The 23677-nt window shown below is 39.3% G+C and overlaps 1 protein-coding gene across 3 annotated transcripts in view; it reads right to left on the reverse strand.

The window, feature by feature from the left end:
* Window positions 1-23677, reverse strand: part of DTL (denticleless E3 ubiquitin protein ligase homolog) — a 67525-nt gene that overhangs the window by 38910 nt on the left and 4938 nt on the right. For 2 of the 3 annotated variants that reach the window (XM_032136487.2, XM_058430444.1), the window contains exons 2-7: window positions 21097-21222; window positions 19427-19525; window positions 16997-17058; window positions 16792-16912; window positions 3597-3662; window positions 1653-1765 (exon numbers count right to left, since the gene is read on the reverse strand). In XM_032136487.2, the coding sequence (XP_031992378.1) occupies window positions 1653-1765; window positions 3597-3662; window positions 16792-16912; window positions 16997-17058; window positions 19427-19525; window positions 21097-21222 (587 nt within the window). The remainder of the gene's footprint in view (window positions 1-1652; window positions 1766-3596; window positions 3663-16791; window positions 16913-16996; window positions 17059-19426; window positions 19526-21096; window positions 21223-23677) is intronic. The other variant, XM_058430443.1, reaches the window with a different exon arrangement.

Below are 23677 nucleotides of genomic sequence, written 5' to 3' on the forward strand. Positions count from 1 at the left end.
AGATATATATGCTGACCAAGAGGTAATTTTAGCAACGATCATTAAGTTTTACTATACAGTGTTAATATTTCAACTTATACTCAAAAAACAAACTGGTGACTAAAGGATTTTGCTTGTCTGAGCCTACTGCATCTACTTAGACTCAGCCCTACTAATATGCTGTGTATCCTTAGGAAACTTATTTAACTTTCTTGTGCCAGTTTAATCTCTAAAATGTTGCTGTCTACCTAGATTATCATATAGGAGTATCAAAAGAATTATGAATAAAAGATTATTACATGCCCTGAAAAAGAGGCCCAGTGGAGTCATACCTCCTAATTGCTATTACTTAACAAGTTATCTTGGCTCAGAAGTGGATTAAATGTCTGAAATGTTACTCGTTTTAACTTCATATGGCCTCCACTATCTGCTTCCATTCATGCTTGTGTCCTGTTCATGGTGTGTAGTTTTAAGTCTTAATGTCTTAGCAGTCATACTTCCCCCAAAATATTAACTTGTACCCTACACACCAGGAATATGAAAAAAAATTACATTAAAGTGAGAAAAAGGGCAATTTTTTTAAAGCAAAAGTATACATTATTTTGAGCTCTGACTGTAAGTTATTAGAGTGGTACTATGTTCTACCCATGTGTTTCTCAATATATTTAACAATATTTTGTCAAATGCTTAAAAATAAGCTGGCCAGGCATGGTGGCTCACATCGGTAATCCCAGCACTTTGGGAGGCCGAGGCGGGTGGATTACGAGGTCAGGAGATCGAGACCATCCTGGCTAACACAGTGAAACCCCGTCTCTATTAAAAATAAAAAAATTAGCTGGGCGTGGTGGCGGGCGCCTGTAGTCCCAGGTACTCAGGAGGCTGAGGCAGGAGAATGGCGTGAACCTGGAAGGTGGAGCTTGCAGTGAGCCAAGATCGCGCCACTGCACTCCAGCCTGGGTGACAAGAGCGAGACTCTGTCTCAAAACAAAAAACATATTTTTCTGTAGTTTGTATTACGAAAACAACAGGTATTCTTTCCTCTTAGAAAACTGCATCACAGTACTTAATATGCTTCTTCAAACTACTCCCCACCTTTCCTAATGAATTCCACTATACTATAGGGGCGTGTGTGTGTGTGTGTGTGTTTGTGTGTGTGTGTAGAGAGAGATTTTTAGGGATGAGTAAGGTGAATTTTTAACATGTGCCTCAGGCAACTCTGATGCACACAGTATTTGAAGTGATGGCTATCTTAATTACCCTGATTTGATCATTATACATAGTATACCCCCCAAAATATGTACAACTATGTTATCAATTTTTAAAAATGTAGATATTGAAATTTAAAAAAAAATCATCACTTTCTGCTTAATGGCATGAGACAACATGATCTTATGTTTAATTCAATCTAATTCGTTAAAACCAAAATAAATTTAAAGATATTTATCAACGAGGCTATGTATATTTTAATTCCATCAATAATATAGGTAAATGGTATTATAATTCAGAACTAAAAATTAGAATTTGAGAACCACAAATGTAGGTACTGAATAAGCAATAAACCACTGATATCAAATGAGAATCATGAAGATTCTCATTCACTTAATCAATAGCCTCCCATTTATTCTATCCTACAGATAAGATCTGCACACATGTATACATCTGTAAAACCTTACCACAGAAGGAGCAAGTCCTTTTGAATTCTGTTTCTTCTTGGGTTTTGAAGGGGTTTGCTTGTCTGAGGTATTGTGAGCTCCACTGATTTGATTCACTTGCCTATAAAACCCATCTGAAAGATATTCCAAGGAAATTTAGGTTTCAGGATTCTTACATGCTGAATATAACATGTGTACATAAAACTTCAATATTAAGTAATTTTTGACCAAGTTGGTGAAATTAGAAGCCAGCAGAGCCAGCTACACTACATCTCCTGTGGTGAGACTATAATGTATAAAAAGGGAGAGATGTTTATAACAGCTTTAATAATTGCCAAAACTTGGAAACAACCAAGATGTCCTTCAGTAGGTGAATGAACTGTAGTTGATTCAGACAATGGAATATTATTCAGCACTGAAAAGAAATGAGCTTGATAAAACCATAAAATGACATGGAGGAAATGTGACCGGGGGAAGTAATATCAGTGGTTGCCAGCGCTTAGAGGGAGGTAGGGATGAATAACTGGAGCACAGAGGATTTCTAGAGTAGTGAAACTATTGTGTATGATGCTACAATGGTGGACGCATGTCATTACACATTTGTCAATATCCACAGAATGTGTAATACTAAGAATATATAACACTGATGTAAATTATAAACTCTGAGTGACAGCATGTGTTGACATAGGTTAACTGATTATAACAAATGTAGCACTCAGGTATAGGATGTTGTCAGTGGGGAAGCCTGTGTGTGGGCAGGGCAGGGGCTATATGGGAACTCTCTGTAGTTTCTGCTCAGTTTTGCTGTAAACCTAACTGCTCTACAAAATAAGGTTTATTAAAATTTTTCTAAATAATTTTGTTTATTTCAAAATAGCTAGAAAAATGGGAGGCTGAGGCAGGCAGATTGCCTGAGGTCAGGAGTTCCAGACCAGCCTGGCCAACATGGTGAAATCCTGTCTGTACTAAAAATACACAATTAGCCGGGCGTGGTGGCATGCACCTGTAATCCCAGCTACTCGAGAGGCTGAGGTAGGAGAATTACTTGAACCTGGGAGGTGGAGGTTGCAGCGAGATGAGATCACGCCACTGCACTCCAGCCTGGGTGACAGAGACTCTGTCTCCAAAAAAAAAACAAACAAACAAAAAAACAAGAAACAAAAAACTAGAAGAATTGTAATGTTCCCAACACAAAGAAAAGATAAATGTTTGAGGTGATGGATATCCCAATTACCCTGATTTGATCATTTCATGTTCTATATATGTATCAAGATATCACATATACCCCCCAAAATATGTAGAACTATGTTATCAATTTTTTAAAATGCAGACACACAAAAAATTTTTAATAAATTAACTAAAAGTGAACAGTGAGATAATCATCGTCTGCTTAATGGCATCATGAGACAACCATGAGCTTATGTTTAATTCAATCTAATTCTTTAAAATCAGGCCGGGCCTGGTGACTCACGCCTATAATTTCAGCACTTTGGGAGGCCGGGGTGGGCAGATCACTTGAGGTCAGGAGTTTGAGACCAGCCTGGCGAACATAGTGAAACCCCATCTCTATTAAAAAAATACAAAAATTAGCCAGGCATGGTGGCGGGTGCCTGTAATCCTAGCTACTCAGGAGGCTGAGCTAGAGGAATTGCTGGAACCCAGCGGATGGAGAGTGCAGTGAGCCAAGTTCACACCACTGCACTCCAGCCTGGGTGACAGAGATTCCATCTCCATCAATAATGTCGGTAAATGGCATTATAATTCAGAAGACAATATGAGATAAATACATGAGTGTAATACTTGTAACAATGACTAAGATCCTGAGATCTGGAACAGTGAGCAGAAATGGGGAATTATGAGTACATGCCCCCTGGTGGTAATCAGATGAAATCACTAACTGTTTCACTCAAAATTAAGTACAGGGTAATCCCAAATCTCTCAAAATTAAAAATAGATCTAGATAACCTTTTTTGTTGCACCTGGTATCCCAGACCATAATGTTGCCATCTCTTCCACCTGTACAGAATACAGCTGTGGGGAAATAAACATATTATTAAGAGGTTAACAAAACCAGTCAATGACACATATATTTCAATTTAAATTTCCTAGACTATCTATTATGTGCTAGGTACTGTATCTGGCACTGGAGATCAAACATTTAAAAATATATGGCTCAATAATGAATAGGAAAAAGGATTACAAAGAGCTTGAGATGCTAATGTTGAACCAAAACTTTATAGAATCACCCCTCTGTAAATTTTTAAAAACCCATATAAAATACTTTATATAGTACAGTGATAGTAAGAATAACAATCAAGAGTCAAAATACAGAGTGCTTCTTATTCTAAATGTTAGCTACTATCCCACGTTTTATAAAAATTATCTCAATCCTTGCTATCAACCTTATTAGGCAGGTACCAAGAGAGGCACAGAGAGGATAAGTAACTTGTAAAGGTATTCCTGGCAGTATGACTCCAGAGCTTACACTTCAAACCTCTAAACTGTATTGGCTCAGTATAAAAATATGGACCAGATCCGTATGAAGTCTGTGAAAGAGGTTGCCTCTGGGATGCAATGGGATTGGAGAAGGCACTATAAGAGAACTTCAGTTTATCTGTAATGTTTTATTCTTTAAAATGAAGCCAAAAAAAAAAAAAAAAACCCTGCTTCCCATGTGAAAGAGTGAGCACTTAAACTAATCCACTTGCATTAGTTGTAAATGGGATAAAACACGAAAACAGCTACCTGAGGGCTCTGTGGACACTGAATGAAAACGTGCAATTTTTCTTACTGATACATAATATTTTACATATTTAGGGGTATGTGCGATATTTTGATGCCTGCACAGAATGTGTTATGATCAAGTCAGGGTATCTGGGGTATCCATCACCTTGAGTATTCATCATTTCTATGTGCTGGGAACATTTTAAGTTCTCTCTTCTAGCTGCTTGAAATATACAATAATTTGTAAGGTGACAATAGTCAGGTATCGAACGATGGAACTTATACCGTCTATCTAACTTTATGCTTGTATCCATCAAGCAACCTTTCTTCATTCCCCCCTTGCACCCACTCACTTTCCAGCCTCTGGTTATTTATCATTCTACTCTCTACCTCCATGATACTGTTTTAGCACCCACATATAAGTGGAAACATGTGAAATTTATCTTTCGTCTGGCTTGTTTAACTTATATAATGTTGATGTGAATGACATTTCCTTATGGCCAAATAGTATTCAATTGTGTATATATTACATTTTTAAAAACTCTATTTGTTCGTTAATAGACAGGTTGATTCCTTATCTTGGCTATTGTGAATAGTGTTGCAATAATGTGACTGCAGTTATTCCTTTGATACACTGTTTTTCTCTGGATCAACACCCAATAATGAGACTGCTAGATCAATGGTAATTCTATTTGTGGTTTTTTTTTGAGAAATCTTACTGGTTTCCATAGTGGCTGGACTAATTTACATTTCCACCAACAGTGTACAAGAGTTCTCTTTTCTCCACATCCTTGCCAGCATGTTTCGTTTAATAATAGCCATTCTAACGGGGTTAAGATGATATCTCACTGTGGTTATTAGTCATGTTGAGCAGTTTTTCATATACCTGTTGGCCATTTGTATGTCTTCTTTCGTGAAATGTCTATCCACGGTCTTTGCCTACTTTTTTTTTTTTTGAGACAGGATCTCACACTATCACTCAGGCTGGAGTACAATGAATGGTGTAATCACCGCTCAGGGCTCGGTGATCCTCTCATCTCAGCCCCATAAAGTAGCTGGGACTACAGTAGTACACCACCATGACCAGTTAACTTTTTTGTATTTCTTTGTAGAGTCAGTTTTGCCACATTGCCCAGTCTGTTTGCCTACTTTTTAATATTCTGTCTTTTCTACTGTTGAATTGTTCGAGTTCCTTGTATACATTCTACATATTATTCCCTTATCAGATAAATAGTTTGCAAATACTTCCCATTCAAAAGGTTTTGGCATGCAGAGGCTTTTTAGTTTCGTATAGTCTAGTTTATCTATTTGTTCTTGTTGTCTTTGCTTTTGAGTTCTTGGCCATAAAATCTCTGCCTAAACCAATATCCTGAAGTGTTTTCCCTATGTTTTCTTCTAGTAGTTTTATTGTTTCAGGTCTTACATTTAAGTCTTTATAATCCATCTTGATTTTTTTTTTTTTTTTTGAGACTGAGTCTCACTGTGTCAACCAGGATGGAGTGCAGTGGTGCTATCTTGGCTCATTGCAATCTCTGCCTCCTGTGCTCAAACGATTCTCATGCCTCAGCCTTCCAAGGAGCTGGGACTACAGGCGTGCCTACCATGTCAAGCTAATTTTTTGTATTTTAGTAGAGGTGGGGTTTTGCCATGTTGCCCAGGCTGGTCTTGAACTCCTAAGCTCAGGCAATCCACCTGCCTTGGCGTCCCAAAGTGCTAGGATTACAGGCATGAGCCACCATGTCCGGCCTGTCTTGATTTTCTTTAATATAGTGAGATGGAGGTACAGTTTCATTCTTCTGCATGTGGATACCCAGTTTTCCCAGCACCATTTATTGTATGTTCTTGGCACCTTTATTGAAAATCAGTTGGCTGTAAATATATGGATTTATTTCTGATTTCTCTATTCTGTTCCATTGGTCTGTGTCTGTTTTTATGCCATGCTGTTTTAGTTATTATATTAGCTATATTCTTTTTGCTTAGGATTGCTTTGGCATTTGGGTTCTTTTTGGCTCCACATAAATTTTAGGATTGTTCTTTCTACTTCTGTGAAAAACGATGTTGGTATTTTGATGGGGATTGCACTGAATCTGTAGATTGCTTGGGTAGTATTGCCATTTTAAAAATAATAATTTTTCCCATCCATGAGCATGAGGTCTCTTTCCATTTGTCTCCTCTTTAATTTCTTTGATTGGTGTTTTATACTTTTCCTTGTAGAGATCTTTCACCTCTTTGGCTCAATTTATTCCTAGGTGTTTTTTTTTTGTAGCTATTGTAAATGGGATTACCTTCCTGATTTCTCTCTCAGCTAATTCATTATCGATATATAGAACTGCTATTTTTTTTTGTATGTTGATTTTGTATCCTGCAACTTTTAATGAATTTATCAGATCTGAGGTTTTTTTTTTTGTAGACTCTTTAAGTTTTTCTAGATATAAGATCATAACATCAGCCAAGGAAAATATGACTTCTTTTCCAATTTGGATACTTTTTACTTCTTTCTCTCGCCTGATTGCTCTGGGTAGAACTTCCAGTACCATGTTGAATAGGAGTGGTGAAAAGTGTGCGTCCTTGTCTTGTTCCAGTTCTCAAGGGAAAGGCTTCTAGCTTTTTTCGATTCAGTGTGGTGTTAACTGTGAGTCTGTCATATACAGACTTTTTTATGTTGAGATATGTTCCTTCTATGCCTAGTTGGTTGAGAGTTTTTTAATTCGGAGGGGATGCTGAATTTTGTCAAATTATTTTTCTGTATCTACTAAAATGATCATATCGTTTTTGTCCTTCATTCTGTTGATGTGATGTATGTATCATGTTTATCGATTTGTGTATGTTGAGCTATTCTTGCATTCCTGGGATAAATCCCACTTGATCATGGTGTTTTTTTTTTTTTAATGTGCTGTTGAATTCAGTTTGCTAGTATTCTGTTGAGGATTTTTGCATCTATGTCTGTATGTTCTGTAGTTTTTGTTTGTGTCCTTGTCCTTGTCTGGTTTTGGTATCAGAATAACGCTGGCCTTGTAGAATGAGTTAGGGAGAATTCCCATCCTTTTCAATTTTTGGAATAGTTTGAGGAGAACTGGTGTTAGTTCTTTAAAAGTTTGGTAGAATTCAGCAGTGAAGCCATCTGCTCCTGAACTTTTCTTTGTTGGAAGACTTTTTATTATTGCTTTGATCTTGTTACTATTGATTTGATTAGGTTTCCTATTTCTTTCTGATTCAGTCTTGGTAGGTTGTATGTGTCCTGTAATCTATTCATTTCCTCTAGGTTTTCTAGTTAGTGTATAGTTGTACACAATAGTTTCTGATGATCTTTTGTATTTCTGTGTTATCAGTTGTAATGTTTCCTTTTTCATTTCTGATTTTATTTAAGACCATCTTTCTTTTTTTTCTTGGTTAGTCTAGCAAGTACTTTATTAATTTTATCTTTTCTAAAAACCAACCTTTTGTTTTGTTGACCCTTTTTCTTGTTTTTTAAGTCTCTATTTTATTTAGTTCTGCTCTGATATTTATTATTTCCCTCTACTAATTTGGGGTTTGGTTTGTTCTTGCTTTTCTATATGCCATGAAAGCTTTTGTCATTCATCTTTATTATTTTTTCTCTATTTTTGTCTGACTAGGTTATTTTAAAAGATCTTCAAAACGTCTTCAGGTTCTGGGATTCTTCTGCTTGATCTAGTCTATTGTTGAAGCTTTCAAAGGTATTTTGTATTTCATTCAATGAATTCTATAGTTCCAGAATTTAGCTCTATTTTATGATACCTATCTCTTTGGTAGATTCCTCATTCATTTCCTTAATTATTTTTTTGTTTCTTTGTATCGTCTTTCAAAATTCTCTTGTCTCTCACTGATCTTCCTTAGTGTCAATATTTTGGATCATTTTTCCAGGATTTTGAGAATTCCTTTTTGATTGGGATTTGTTGCTGAAGAATTACTGTGTTCCTTTGGATGTGTCACATATCCTTGCTTTTTGATTTCTCTGTGTTTTTATGTTGATATTTGTGCACCTGGTGTAACAGTTGCTTTTTCCAATTTTTTGAATTTGGTTTGTAGTGGAGAACATTTTCCTGAAGATGTATCTATGGTGATGGTTGGAAAGGACACTTGGCTTTGGTTCTGGATGCATGCAGTAGCATAGTCTCTATCATTCCTTTTGGCCACAAAGAGTCATTGGTATCCAGTTTCGTTGGTAGATTAGAGTGTGGCTGTTAGTGCAGACTGGTTAAGTTTTGCCAGAAACTGAAATACCAGGTGGGCCAGTCTTTAGGCCCCAGTGGTGGCAGCAGTGGTCTGAGCCTGTGTGTCCTTTGGCCCCAAGGCAGCATACACTGGCACTGGTGTTAATGGATCCAGGCAGGTAGGTTCTTGGGCCTCCAGATGGCTTACTCAGGTATTGGAAATGGCAGCAGTGGGCCAGGTGGGTGGGCAAGTTCTTGAGCCCCTGGGCAGAGGTGTGAAGTGGTGTGGATGATGATAGCAGTGATGAAAAAATCCCCTGGAACCCAAGTGTTCCATACAAGTGTTGGCGGTGGCTGTGACAGGTTGGGCAGGCCAGTCCCTAGACCTGCAGATTGCATGTACAGGTTGGTGCCAGCTATGGTGGTAGCAGCAGATTGAGTAGGCCCAACTTTAGACTCTAGGAGGAGTGCTCAGGCACCACTGGTGATGAACTGAACTGGGCAATCCTCAGGCCTCCCAGAGGGTGTGCTTGGGTAGTGGCGGGTATGAAGCCAGGCTGGGTGGAACTGCCCTCAGTGACTGGTGGTGCATGCAGGTGCTGGCTATGGAAGGCAGGGGTGGGGTGATCCCCAGGCTTCCAGTGGAATGCTCAGGTAAGGGGCAGCAGCAGCTATGCTGCAGTACTGACATGGAGAGTTGGGTTGCTTTCCCTGGGAGTACCCATAGGCAGGCAGTTAAGGGACTGAGTTTTGCTTACACCTCTGCCCTGCAGCAGCCCAGAGTGGTGCAGGTTGCAGGCAGTGGAATTTGTCCTTGAGGGGTATGAAAATGTGCAGCTGCCCCTCCACTCAGAATGAGGTCGCTGTGTGTGGTTCCCACTTCAGCCTGGGTGGCAGGGCAGGACACAGTCTGGTGGGGGCTGGGCTCTGAAAATCAGTGTTACAGCTGCTTAGGACTTGAGGGTTTGTAGGACCCAGTATGATATCTCTCTGGAGCAATGCCTTCACGAAGTCTCCAGGCAGCTCCCTATGTTAGTCTCAGGGTCCGTGAGCATCAAGGGGTCTCCCATGGCTATTATTAGGGTTCGCAGTGGGTATTTGGGCTGCTGGGGGTCTCTCACTTACTCTTTCCCTGCATAGGAAGCCTCTCCAGATTCCTAGCTGATCCCAGCCAAACAGGCTGCTTTACTTTTCTCTCCTTCCTTGCGTCTGGAGCTTCTTGTCACTTCTCTGTTGAATCCCAGTGTTCTTTCTTAGATGATGTATTTGAAGTGTAATTATCTACGATCTCACTATCACTGTAATATCTCACTATTTTGGTTCCACTCTGTGAAAGAGGTGAGTACCAGATGCATCTAGTCAGCCATGTTGAAACCATTCATCTAATTAAGCACTTTTTGTCAGGCACTATTCATTCCTTTTAACAGCTTTGGTTGTACAGACTCTCACTTAGGTTCATTTTTCCTCTCTTTTGTTGGAATTTACTCCGCCTAAAATAGAAACTGTTGTTTGGGGATAAAGTTTACTCCTCCCTTTAAGTTACCACTTTCCTCCTTTTTTTTTTTTTTTTGAGATGGTATCTCGCTCTGTCATCCAGGCTGGAGTGCAGTGGCACGATCCTGGCTCACTGCAACCTCTGTCTCCCAGGTTCAAGGGCTTCTCCTGCCTCAGCCTCTCGAGTAGCTGTGATGACAGCCATGTGCCACCACACCCGGCTAATTTTTTACATTTTTGGTAGAGACAGGGTTTCTCCATCTTGGCCAGGCTGGTCTCGAACTCCTGACCTCAGGTGATCCACCCACCTCAGCCTCACAAAGTGCTGGGATTACAGGCATGAGCCACCGCGCCCGGCCCACTTTCCTCTTAAACATGCAATTTTTGGAGGAGAGTCAACATCTTTAGCAAATGATTGGCCTGAGATTAAGTTACTGGGTTTTTTTTTTTGTGGTTTTACTTTGAGGACAGCCAAAGTTGCAGCATTAATACCAGGCAGCTAAAATGCAAATTAAAAAATCTGCCATCTTTCAAGCCAGAAGAACCAGGAAAAGGAGACTGGGAGCAACAAGAACAGTCAGAGTGAGGGGATGGGGAAAACCTGGAGACAGCTAGAGAAAGAGAACCCATAATTCCGTGTTTAAACTCAGTCCAAGTCTCTGGCTGACCCCTGTACCATATGGGCAAGAGAAACTGAAAGCAGTTTGCAGCTGAGGCTTAAACTAAAGAAAATAATTGAGGTAAGATCCACTGCCCTCCTGTAGGTGTGACAGTCTTCAATTTGCATCTAAACAAGTGTATTGCCTGTTAAAAAAGGAACACCAACTCTTTTCTAAGCAATATAACAGAATCTAGAATCCAACATACCACTTGCAACGTCCTGAATATAATCTTAAATTACTTGACTTACAAAGAGCCAGGAAGTGAATTATTCTCAAGGGAAAATAAATCAATGGAAGCCAATCCCAAGATAATCCAGATATTGATTTATCAGATAAGGTTGTAAAGGATACATAACCATGTTAAATGAGTTAAAGAAACGTACACTTAGCCTGGGCAACATGGCGAAACCCCATCTCTACAAAAAATACAAAAATTAGCCGGGTGTAGTGGCATGCACCTATAGCCTCAGCTACTTGGGAGGCTGAGGTGGGAGGATCGCTTGAGCCTGGGAGGCAGAGGTTGCAGTAAGCAGATTTCGCCACTGCACTCCAAACTGGGTGACAGAGTGAGACCCTGTCTCAAATATCAACAACAACAACAAAAAAACAAAAAAAAAAGATGATAAATTTCAGCAGGAACCAAACAAATGAAGGTCAGGCACTGTGGCTCATGCCTGTAATCCCAGCATTTTGGGAGGCCGAGGTTGACAGATCCCTTGGGCCCAGAAGTTCAAGACCGACCATGGGTGAAACCTCATCTCTACAAAAAATACAAAAAGAAATTAGCCAGGCATGGTGGCATGCGCCTATGATCATGCTACTGCCCTCTAACAGGGCAAGACCTTGTCTTAAAAAAAAATAAAAAAATTTTAAAACTGAAAACCAGTATCTGAAATAAAAAAAATTCACTGGATAGGCCTAAGAACAGACTGGAGAAAATAGAGAAAGCAAACTTTAGGACAAATTAATAGAAATCATTCAATTTGAAGAAGAGAGAGAAAAATAGAACTGAACATTAGGCTAAATTAAAGAAGCCGGTCACAGAAGACCACATGTTGTATCATTCCATTTGTATGCATGTGTATAATAGTCAAATCTATAGAGACCAAAATTACTAAGTAGTTGTATAGGGTTGGAAGGAATGGGTGAAAGTACTGCTAATGCGTTCAAGTTTCTTTTTGGGCTGATGAAAAGATTCTAAATTTAGATTGTGGTGATAGCTGCACAACTCAGTGAATAAACTAAAAACCACTAAAACGTGCACTGTAAATGGATTAATTTTATGGCTTGTTCATTTTATCTTAAGTTTAGGATAATTGAAAAAAAGAAAACCTCAAGGATGCATGGGATAATTTAGAAAAGTCAAATAAGTGAGTAACTGAAAATATATATATATGAGTAATTAAGGTACCAAAAGAAGCAGGGAGGAGAGAGAATATGAATAAATTAGGCAGAAAAAAATATTTCTTTCTTTCTTTTTTTTTTTTGAGGCAGAGTCTCGCTCTGTTGCCCAGGCTGGAGTGTAGAGTGCAGTGGTGCGATCTCAGCTAACTGCAACCTCCACCTCCCAGGTTCAAGCGATTCTCCTAACTCAACCTCCTGAGTAGCTGGGATTACAGGTGCCCACCACAACGCCCGGCTAATTTTCGTATTTTTAGTAAAGATGGGGTTTCATCATGTTGGCCTGGCTGGTCTTGAACTCCTGACCTCAGGTGATCTGCCTGCCTCAGCCTCTCAAAGTGCTTGGATTACAGGCCTGAGCCACCATACCTGGCCCAGAAAAAGTATTTCAAGAAATGATAGAAAAATTCCTATTCAGTAGAAAGGAATTTACAAATACAAAAAGCTCAGCAAGCCTCAAACAGGAAAACTGTGAAGGGAACCATGACTAGACATACCACAGTCAAACCGCTAGAAACCAAAGACAGAAAATCCTGCAAGTGGTCAGGAAAAACAGCATATTATATACAGGGAAATGATTTTAACAACCACAGAGTTCTCAATGAAAGCAGAGATGATAGTGGAACAACTTCAGGCAATGAAAGGAAAAAAAGCTGTTGACCCAGAATTTCATATCCAACAAAAATGTCCTTCGAGAATGATGATGAAATAAGGACATTTTCAGGTAAAGAAAAACAAAGGTAAATTATTACCATCAGACTCGCACTATAAGAAATGTTAAATGAAGTTGTTCAAGGAAATGATATCAGAGGAGAGGAAAAAGATGGCATTGCCAGGGAGAAATCATGAGTTCAGGGAGGAAATTGTGGGCTCAGTTTTTTATATGTTGAATCTGAAGTACTTGCAGAAAGGCTAAGGCTAGGAATATAGATCTGGGTCAACACAAGTAGGATGAAAAACAAAACAAAACTGGTACAGATGAAACTGTCCAGGAAGGTATAGGTTGAAAGCAAAAAAAAGGCTAAACACCAAATCCTGGGGCTTGCTAACACTTCAAGCTAGGTAAAAGCAACTATGAAAGAATAAAGAGAAGGACAGAAGGAGTACCTGAGGGAGTGGGATATCACAGATTCTAAGCAAAGACTTTTACTGAAATTTTATAAAAGACCAAAAGTGTAACATATTATACAAGCAGAAGAAAAGACCTGAAAAGTTTCATGCTTTCTGAAAATTAGATAATAACCTCAGCAAGAGTGATTTCAGGAAGATGGCTAGATGTGGAAAATAGATTAAACCAAATAAAAGGAGATGGAAAATATGAAACAGTAATAACTAAAAGAGAACACAGGGTTAAGATATTTGGGAAAATAGGCCACAGACATTCTTGAGTCTTTCCTAAGGAGAAACAGCCAATAGAGAGGGAGAACTTGAAGATACAGGGTAGTGGGGATACATGTGATGGTGGAAGGTCTTGGGAAGGATCAAGAATGTTTCTCAATTTTAGCTACACATTGGAATCCCTTGAGGAACTTAAAAAAAATAAATGCCTGGCCTATTTGCAAGAGATTCTCATTTAATTAAAACTTGAGAATGAAGAATGAGAAAGAAGGTGTAAATATAGATAAGTCTGTAGGAGAGGAAATAGAAATACATTTATAATCAATTTTAATTATCCACTAAAAGTTCTAATACCTGCCCTTTTGCCACACGAAGCACTTATCTGAGCCCATTTTCTTTGCTTTTAGTTGGTAGATACTTAGGGAAGGCAAATTCCATTAGCATGACTATGTCCAGTTAGGATTATATGTATCCTACCCACGTAGGGTGGAAGGAACTGGACCAAAGATGTTTTCTACCATACTACCTACAAAAACCCCCACAAAACACTAAGTATTTATATGGTCCTCTGATTGATTATAGATAGATCGATTGAGATTGATTATAGATAGATCGAGTTAATTAATTTATTTTGAGACTGGGTCTCACTCTATTGCCCAGGCAATACGTGTACGATGGCACAATCATAGCTCCCTACAGCTGGAAACTCCTGGGCTCAAGCGATCCTCCCACCTCAGCCTCCCAAGTAGCTTGGACTATAGGTGCATACCACTGTACCAAGCTAATTTTTTATTTTCTTGGATATAGGGTCTCACTATGTTACCCAGGCTGGTCTTGAGCTCCTGGCCTCAAGCAATCCTTCTCAGCCTCCCAAGTTGCTGGGATTATAGGCATGAGCTACCATAATGAGCTCAGATTAAAAAAAAAAAAAAGTATTCATATTTCACCTTACTTTTTTGTCTACAATATTTTTGTGACCTAAATAGACCAGGTATTTATCTCATAAAATTAGAAAACGAAGGCCAAAGGAGGTAAAAGTCACTTTGCCCAGGAGGCCAGAATAAAACAAAGGGCTTCCATGTTTAGTTGCAAAGGTTTGCCCTGCAAGAGGGCTTATGGCTGATGGAGTGAGTGGAGCTATTATCTATCCTGTTTTACCAAAACAAACCACAGGGCTTGGGAGTAGTATCCAATTAGCCTAATTTACACTAGAGCACCTATGAACTACTGAAAGTCATGAAAAAATCCACCTGCCCCAATCTCTAACTCAGTGCCTTTTCTTCTACAGCTTATTGTCAGACTGATTCACATGCAGTTGTAAAAATTAAGCAAAAGGACCAAAAGATATGACGTTTTCCACTACTCTTTAGTTAGGTAAATTTTCATTATCTTAAAATTATTTTTACAAACTCAGAGTGAACTGACACAGGAGTATAGAAAACTAGAACACAAGCATACCTAACTACTTAAATATGTTAATAAAGTTATGCAGAAATAAGAAAAATCATGCCATATTTCCCCTTCAAGGTTCCAGTTTCAACTGCAACGACAGTAGATAAAAACTGACTTTCTTAAAAGTCCAAGCCAGGCTGGGCATGGTGGCTCATGACTGTAATCTCAGCACTTTGGGAAGCCAAGGTGGGCAGATCACTTGAGGTTAGGAGTCCGAGACCAACCTGGCCAACATGGCGAAACCCTGTCTCTACTAAAAATACAAAAATTAGCTGGGCGTGGTGGTGCACGCCTGTAATCCCAGTTACTTGGGAGGCTGAGGCATGAGAATTGCTTGAATCTGGGAGGTGGAGGTTGCGGTGAGCCAAGATCACGCCACTGCATTCCAGCCTGGGCAACGGAGTGAGACTTTGTCTCAAAAAAACAAACAAACAAACAAAAAACCAGTCCAAACCAGCTTAACCTCCTAAATGGCTCAGGTGAATAAATGAAAACATTTGATTTTTAAAATAGAGTACTTTTTTTTTTAGTGATAAAGGAGATTGTAATGTCTGTCACTATTATTCAGGGATTAAAGTCAGATTACTTCAGAGACTCCTTTGAGAGAAATGTTTGTTGGTCCATTTAAAAAAATTTATTTAGTGAGAAACAAATGGAAGGAGAAAACAACAACAAAAAAAACAGAAATGAAGAGCTTATTCAGATACCACTGATAAGTTTTTCCCTAGCTGCTACAGTACTGTGCTGTGTTATATAACTCTTAAATCTTCCTTGCCCATTATAATAATATAAACATAGGAAAATCAATTTTAAGTAATAGTTGAAAACATAATAGAAAATTGGGCCATTTGGCCGGGTGTGGTTGCTGACACCTGTAATCCCAGCACTTCAGGAGGCCAAGGCAGGTGGATCACAAGGTCAGGAGTTCAAGACCAGCCTCGCCAAGATGGTGAAACCCCAGCTCTACTAAAAATACAAAAATTAGCTGGGCGTGGTGGCAGGCTTCTGTAATCCCACGTACTTGGGAGGCTGAGGCAGAGGATTGCTTGAACCCGGGGGGTGGAGGCTGCAGTGAGCCGAGATCGAGCCTCTCTGCACTTCAGCCTGGGTGACAGAGACTTCGTCTCGAAAAACAAACAAACAAAAAACAAAAAACAGGCCATTTAAACCAAACACATGATAAATTTTTAGGTAGAAAATCATGTTGTTTATCAGCCTTATAGCTCATTTAGATTTTACAAGTAGAGTTAAAGTAATGCTTAGTTTTACAAATAGAGTTAATGAGTGCCCAGTACAAGGTTTTAACTTCAGTGAACAATCAAAGTTGAACAATGGTATTGTAGCTGTTTATAAATCTTTACCTTATGTGCAAGATTATAGAAAAACTTATCAAAGACTCTTGACTTTCAGGGACAAGCTAGAGATAATGTCCAGAAGAGTGGGCCTAAAACCAATTTAACTTAATTAAGGTTTTCAGTCATACTAGAATCTTAATCACCTGGCTGGGTGTAGTGGCTCAGGCCTGTAATCCTAGCACTTTGGGAAGCTGAGGCAGGTGGACTGCCCGAGCTCAGGAGTTCTAGACCAACCTGGCCAACATGGTGAAACCCCGTCTCTACTAAAAATACAATATTAGCTGGGCATGGTGATGCGCGCCTGTGGTCCCAGCTACTCCGGAGGCTGACGCAGGAGAATCACTTGAATCTGGGAGGCAGTGGAGGTAGCAGTGAGCTGAGATGGCGCCACTGCACTCCAGCCTGGGCAACAGAACGAAACTGTCTCCAAAAAAAGAATCTTAATCATCTATGTAGGTAAAGTAGTAACTTTGATAGGGGAAAGGGTAGAAACAATTACAGGTTCTTATCTCCCCACTGCAAAGAAGGTTAAGGAGATGAAAGAAGATAAGCACAAACCTACCTTTCTCAAACTTAGAAAAGGCAACTGACTTGAGGCTGCATTGATGACCTTTGCATGTTCCAATCAGCTCACCAGCTTTTACGTCCCAAAATTTGGCTGTTTGATCACCTGCTGCTGTAACCTTTCAAAAATAAGGTAAGCACAATTTAATAAAGGAATCCCTTATCAGTATTTACCCAGATCCTAATGAAATAAAGTCACTTACAAGTTTAAGTTCACCAGGAACCCAGGCCAGGTCAAAGACGGCATTCCAGTGAGCCATCCATTCTAAACAAAGAAAATGGTAAATGTGAAATGTCTAAATTGTATTCTGTGGTAGCCATATTAATATAAGTTTAAATGCCTGGAAAGCTGTAGTAGTAAAAAGATCAGTAGTCGATCACTAGAGAAATGCAAATCAAAACCACAATGAGATATCATCTCACGCCAGTCAGAATGGCAATTATTTAAAAAGTCAAGAAACAACAGATGCTGGCAAGGCTGCGGAGAGATAGGAACAGTTTTACACTGTTGGTGGGAATGTAAATTAATTCAACCATTGTGGAAGACAGTGTGGTGCTTCCTCAAAGACCTAGAACCAGAAATACCATTTGACCCAGCAATCCCATTACTGGGTATATACCCAAAGGAACATAAATCATTCTATTATAAAGATACATGCATGCATATGTTCACTGCAGCACTATTCACAATAGCAAAGACATGGAATCAACCCAAATGCCCATCAATGATAGACTGGATAAAGAAAATGTGGTACATATACACCATGGAATACAATGCAGCCATAAAAAGGAATGAGATCATGTCCTTTGCAGGGACATGGATGGAGCTGGAAGTCATTATCCTCAGCAAACTAACGCACAAACAGAAAACCAAACACCCTATGTTCTCGCTCATAAGTGGGAGCTGAACAATGAGAACACATGGACACAGGGAGGGGAACAACACACACTGGGGCCTCTTGAGGGGGAACACGGAGAGGGAGAACATCAGGAAAAACAGCTAATGCATACTGGGCTTAATACCTAGGTGATGGGTTGATATGCACAGCAAACCACCATGGCACATGTTTACCTATGTAACAAACCTGCATGTCCTGCACATGTAACCTGGAACTTAAAATAATAAAAATAAAGATGCACACATAAAAAATCAGTAGTCAGCACCCTTCGGCATGAGCAAAGAGAATTTGTGGACTCACGGAAATTACACATTCCCTTAAATACCACATGAGAACTACAATTCCTTTCCATGAGTTCACTAGTAATATATTCTCTAAAATGGAATCTTTCTGAAATATATTCCAGTTCAAAAATCTTCATGATACTGGCTGGGCACAGTGGCTCACACCTGTAATCCCAGCACTTTGGGAGACTGTGGCAGGCAGATCACTTGAGGCCAGGAGTTAACCAGCCTGGCTAATGTGGTGAAACCCCATCTCTACCAAAAATACAACAACAACAAAAACCAAAACCAAAAAGAACTTCACGATGCTCTCTGAATGGAATGTAAAATACTTTAGTTTGACATTCAACATTTTGCATTCTTTAGTCTTTATCTTGGTTGCAAGCCTCGTCTCTCACTGTTCTCGATATCTTATTCCAAACAAATTGGTCACTTCCTATTTTATTATATCCTATGCTTTTCTATCTCTAGACCTTTGCTAATGCTTTTCCCTTCACCTGGAGTGCCCCCTTCCATTTCCACTGGTCTAAGTACCATAATCTAACTCAAATGCCCCATCCTTCGTAAATTTTCCTAGCCTTCTTTACTACATGAGAGCTTTCTCTTTGACACCAGTGTATTTTCTTTCTACTTTTACATCATTTATAGTCTTTGTTTTATTTCAGTTATTTCAACACTTGACTTACGGGTTCCAAATTATCAGCTTCTTAAGGTTAGAACTTTGCTTTATACATGAAAAACGCTTCATTAATATAAATATTTTAAAGCAACACTTCTCTAACCACATTAAGTGTTAAAGATTCAACTTTTTGAAGAATTGTTTTTAATCCTAAAAAGTATTTTTCTTAACTTTGAGTAAAGGCATTGTCACAGTTAACAGTTATTGACAGATAGGCAGTCCACCATTCACATCTAACCTGGTCCCTAAAAAGACTTAATCAGAAGTTAATATAATTGGGAATGTGTTATATATACTTCAGATGTTTGTCCCTTCCCATATCTCATGTTACAATTTAATCCCCAAAGGTGGAAGTGGGACCTAATGGGAGGCATTTGGGTCAGGGGGGTGGATCCCTCATGAACAGACTAATGCCCTCCCTAAGAGGTGAAAGATGAGTGAGTTCTCACTCTATTAGTTCCCTGGAGAGTTGATTGTTAAAAAAGAGCTAGGTACCACCCCCTTCTCTTGCCATGTGACCTCTGTATTCATGGGCTCCTCTTTGCCTTCTGCCAGGAGTGGGGACAGCCTGAGGCCTTGTCCAGATGTCTAATATTCTAGCCAGCAGAATCACGCACCAAGTAAACTTTTTCTTTATAAACTACCCAGTCTCAGTTATTCTTTTATAGCAACACAAGACAGACTAAAACAGAATGTGTTCAAATAATAATATACTTGAGGATTTGTACAGTTCTTTAAATGTTAAAACAAAAATTGTAGACCTAGACTTACCTTTGAAGCACTTCTTTCTGAAACTTTGTGATTCTGTGTTATACAATCGAACAAAGCCTTCTTCATTGGCAACTGCTAGTACATGTTCCATATTGGGAGCTAAAGCAGAAATAAAGAATAAAATATATAAAGAGTAACACAATTTTTTTTTTTTTCAGACAGTCTTGCTCTGTCACCCAGGCTGGAGTGCAATGGTGCGATTCGGCTCACTGCAACCTCCACCTCCCGGGTTCAAGTGATTCTCCTGCCTCAGCCTCCCAAGTAGCTGGGATTACAGGCATGCACCACCACGCCCAGCTAATTTTGTATTTTTACTAGAGATGGGGTTTAACCATGTTGGTCAGGCTGCTCTCGAACTCCTGACCTCAAGTGATCCACCCACCTCAGCCTCCCAAAGTGCTGGGATTACAGGCGTGAGCCACCGCGCCCAGCCACAAAAATTTTTAAGCTTACTCAAAACCACCAAAATTTTCTTCAGATAATCTCTTATTTAGAGAAGGGCTAAATCAAGGGTAGTACTTAAAACAAGAGTGGTACTGGCCAATGGCAAACAAAGGCATATGATGATGTAGGCCGCCAGCAGGCTGAGTCTATTAGTTTTTTTAATCATATTTTTATTTACTTATTTTTAGCACAATCGTGACTACATAATAGTCTTATTAGTTTTTGTTTGTTTTTGAGAGACAGTCTCGCTATGTCACCTAGGCAGGAATGCAGTGGCATGATCTCGGCTCACTGCAACCTCCGCCTCCCAGGTTCAAGTGATTCTCTTGCCTCAGCCTCCCCAGTAGCTGGGACTACAGGCATGCACCACCACCATGCCCAGCTAATTTTTATAAGGAGTCTATTAGTTTTAAATTTCCTTTTCACAACTTTTTCTTTCCTCTCAAACTATTATGGGCGGAGACAAATACTTCTATTTCTTTCTTCTTTTTTTTTTTTTTTTTTTTTTTTTGGAGATGAAGTCTCACTCTGTCACCCAGGCTGGAATGCAATGGGACGATCTCGGCTCACTGCAACCTCTGCCTCTCAGGTTCAAGTGATTCTCTTGTCTCAGCCTCCCAAGTAGCTGGGATTACAGGGGTGCGCCACCATGCCCAGCTGATTTTTTGCAATTTTAGTAGAGACGGGATTTCACCATGTTGGCCAGGCTGGCCTCGAACTCCTGACCTCAAGTGATCCACCCGCCTTGGCCTCCCAAAGTTCTGGGATTACAAGTGTGAGCCACTGTGCCCAGACCTACCTTGGCCTCCTAAAGTGCTGGGATTTCAGGTGTGAGCCACTGAGCCTGGCTGAAGTACTTCTATTTCTGTTCATATATTCCCCAGTGAGTCACAGAAAGATACATTCAACCAGATCAAAGGGTATGTATCTACTGGATAAAACAGTTTTCATAGTAGCTGAACCTTTGCAACCCTTTCCTTATATCGATTCTTTAAAAATGGTGCTAGAATAGTCCTATGCTTTAGAGGAAATATATAGTTATGCTAATGACGTATAGAAATTAAGGAAAGTCTATTTTATAAATCAGAAGACAACAGTTTTTACAAAAACTCTAACATCCACCTAATTTACTTTTCTTTGAAAGGGAAATACTCTAGTATATTTTCCCTGTAAGTGTGAAATAGATCATTTCTGTCCAAGCCTTGCCTAGATAGCAATTCTCTTACCAGAAGAGAAGGTACATCCAAAAGGAGGAACTGGGACTCCTGTTTCTCCATAAGAAGTGTGTTCATCATTACCACTGCACTGATAACCAGTCAGAAGGGATTGTAGAGGGTATTGTGAAGACCATCCTAAAACAAGACAATTCCTTATAGAATTGCAATAGAGCATCACATTTCAGCATTTTTAACAAATTCAGAGGTAAATATTTGTCCTTAAGAAACTTTAGATATTAACATAGATTCACTTACTATTAATATCTATGGAAGACACCATTTCTGTTATTTCATTAAGGAGTCCTAAGGAAAAAATAAAAGAGCACTTCCAACTTCTGGGGATGTATAGTTTGGGCTTACTATCTAAAATGGAGACTCTCACTAGTACATTGAGATTAGAAGAAACAAGAGGCCTTTGCATATTAAGAAAGATCTTCCCCCTTCTCCTACCAAAGAGACAACCACAAAAGCATTCCATTAAAACTGCTATCCCTTTCAATTAAATTCTTATTCCAGAACATCATACAAAATCCAATGGTCAAAGAGCCAAAGAAAATAATATATGTCAATGCAACTACTATAGCCAGTAACATATTCACCAAATTTACTTCCTTTTTCCTTTAGTGCTGAAATTGTAGGAATCTAAAATGCTAATAGCAACAATTATAGTATCTTAAATTATATTAGAGAAATTGTAAAGTGAAGTGTTATGTACCTACCCCTAGAAAACATTAAGTTAGCCCTAGCTAGTGGTAGTGGGTCAGGGAGTCTTTACAGGAGGTCTTGAAAGATGGGTAAATTTTCATTGAATTTAGAAGAGAGAACAAGAAACTCAGGGTGGAAGAAAAGTTTATTCTGCTTAGGTCAGAGATCTAATGTGCACTATGCTCCTACATAGTAAAGACATCTTCAGAGATTTGTTTTTATCATACTGATTTGTGATCCAGACATTTTAAATATATAAAATAAACATTCATTCAACAAGTAATTACTGAAAACCAAATGTTCAATAAGCATTGGAGGAAACACTGAGTTTACAATCTATTGAAAGCATCTTAAATAATTAACAAACTCACATTTTAGGGTACTCTGAATTCTCACTTTTCATCAAAAGTACTATGTGGAGAATACATCTTAGCCTGACATAACCTCTGACAAATCTACATTTGGATGTTCAGACATAATCTGAAGGAATCAACAGAAGGGCACCAAAGAAATTTAATCCAAATTTAATCATTAGTTCTGGGGCCATCATGTCATTATTTCAACATCAGATATCATTGTAAAGGAGCTGTTGAAGACCACTAAAAGAATGCAATAGGCCAGGCGCAGTCTCTCATGCCTGTAATCCCAGCACTTCGGGAGGCCGAGGCAGGCGGACCACGAGGTCAGGAGATCGAGACCATCCTGGCTAACACGCTGAAACCCCATCTCTACTAAAAATACAAAAAAAAAAATAAAAATTAGCCAGGCGTGCTGGCAGGCGCCTGTAGTCCCAGCTACTCGGAGGCTGAGGCAGGAGAATGGCGTGAACCCGGGAGGTGGAGCGTGCCGCGAGCCGAGACCTCGCCACTGCACTCCAGCCTGGGCAACAGAGCGATACTCCGTCCCCACCCACCCCACCCCCCAAAAAATGCAATAGTTATGTTGAGGTCACAAGTATTAACCTACAGAATAAGTGTGTAAAAACAAAAGCCTCTGTTCAAAGGTTATGTAAATATACACGTTTTGGAATTAAAAAAAAATCAGCTGCAAAATACAAACTCAAAAGGGACTTTTGAACAACTTGGTTGAAATGAAGATGATACACTACAAAAAACCTACAATTTTTTACAATTAAACAATGACTCTTTAACTCTGCCTCATTGCCTACAATTAACATCCAAACACCAATGAATGGTGAGTGATTGGTCCTTGCCTACCCCTCTACTTAAGCAATCCCTGCAATACACACTTCACTGATGAACCACCCTAAGCTACTTTTGGATCCTTATTGTGTTATGAACATGAAACTGTAATGCTTTCCTCCACAACACGTCTGGAAAAAGCTATTATTTCCTCATTGTACAACTTAAGCCCCTGGAGTTATATGCACATATTCCAAGTAGTATACAAGAACATGAGAGTTTTCAGAGACTCAATTTCCAGATACAGTAGTTACCCCTCATCCGTGGTTTCGCTTTTCGTGGTTTCAGTTGCCTATAGTCAATGATGGTCTGAAATTATTAAATTGAAAATTCCAGAAATAAACAATCCATGTTTTAAATTGTGTGCCATTTTGAGTGGCAAGAAAATTTCACACTGTCCTACCCTGACCTGTTCAGGATATGAATCATCCCTGTGTCCAGAGTATCAGTGCCATATACGTTACCTGCTCTTTAGTCACTTAGCTGCTTTGTCTGTCACATAGTTGGAAGGTCTGTCACATAGTTGGGAGTAGTAGCCTAATGTTTTATCACATGGAAGCTGCTTTGTCTGTCACATAGTTGGAAGTAGTAGCCTAATGTTACATCACAGTGCCTGCCTACGTCATTCATCTCACTTCACCTCTTCATGTTGTAGGTATTATATCATCTCACATCATCATGAG

This window comes from Hylobates moloch, unplaced genomic scaffold (genome assembly GCF_009828535.3).
Source record: "Hylobates moloch isolate HMO894 unplaced genomic scaffold, HMol_V3 SCAFFOLD_18, whole genome shotgun sequence".
In the NCBI taxonomy this organism is placed as follows: domain Eukaryota; kingdom Metazoa; phylum Chordata; class Mammalia; order Primates; family Hylobatidae; genus Hylobates; species Hylobates moloch.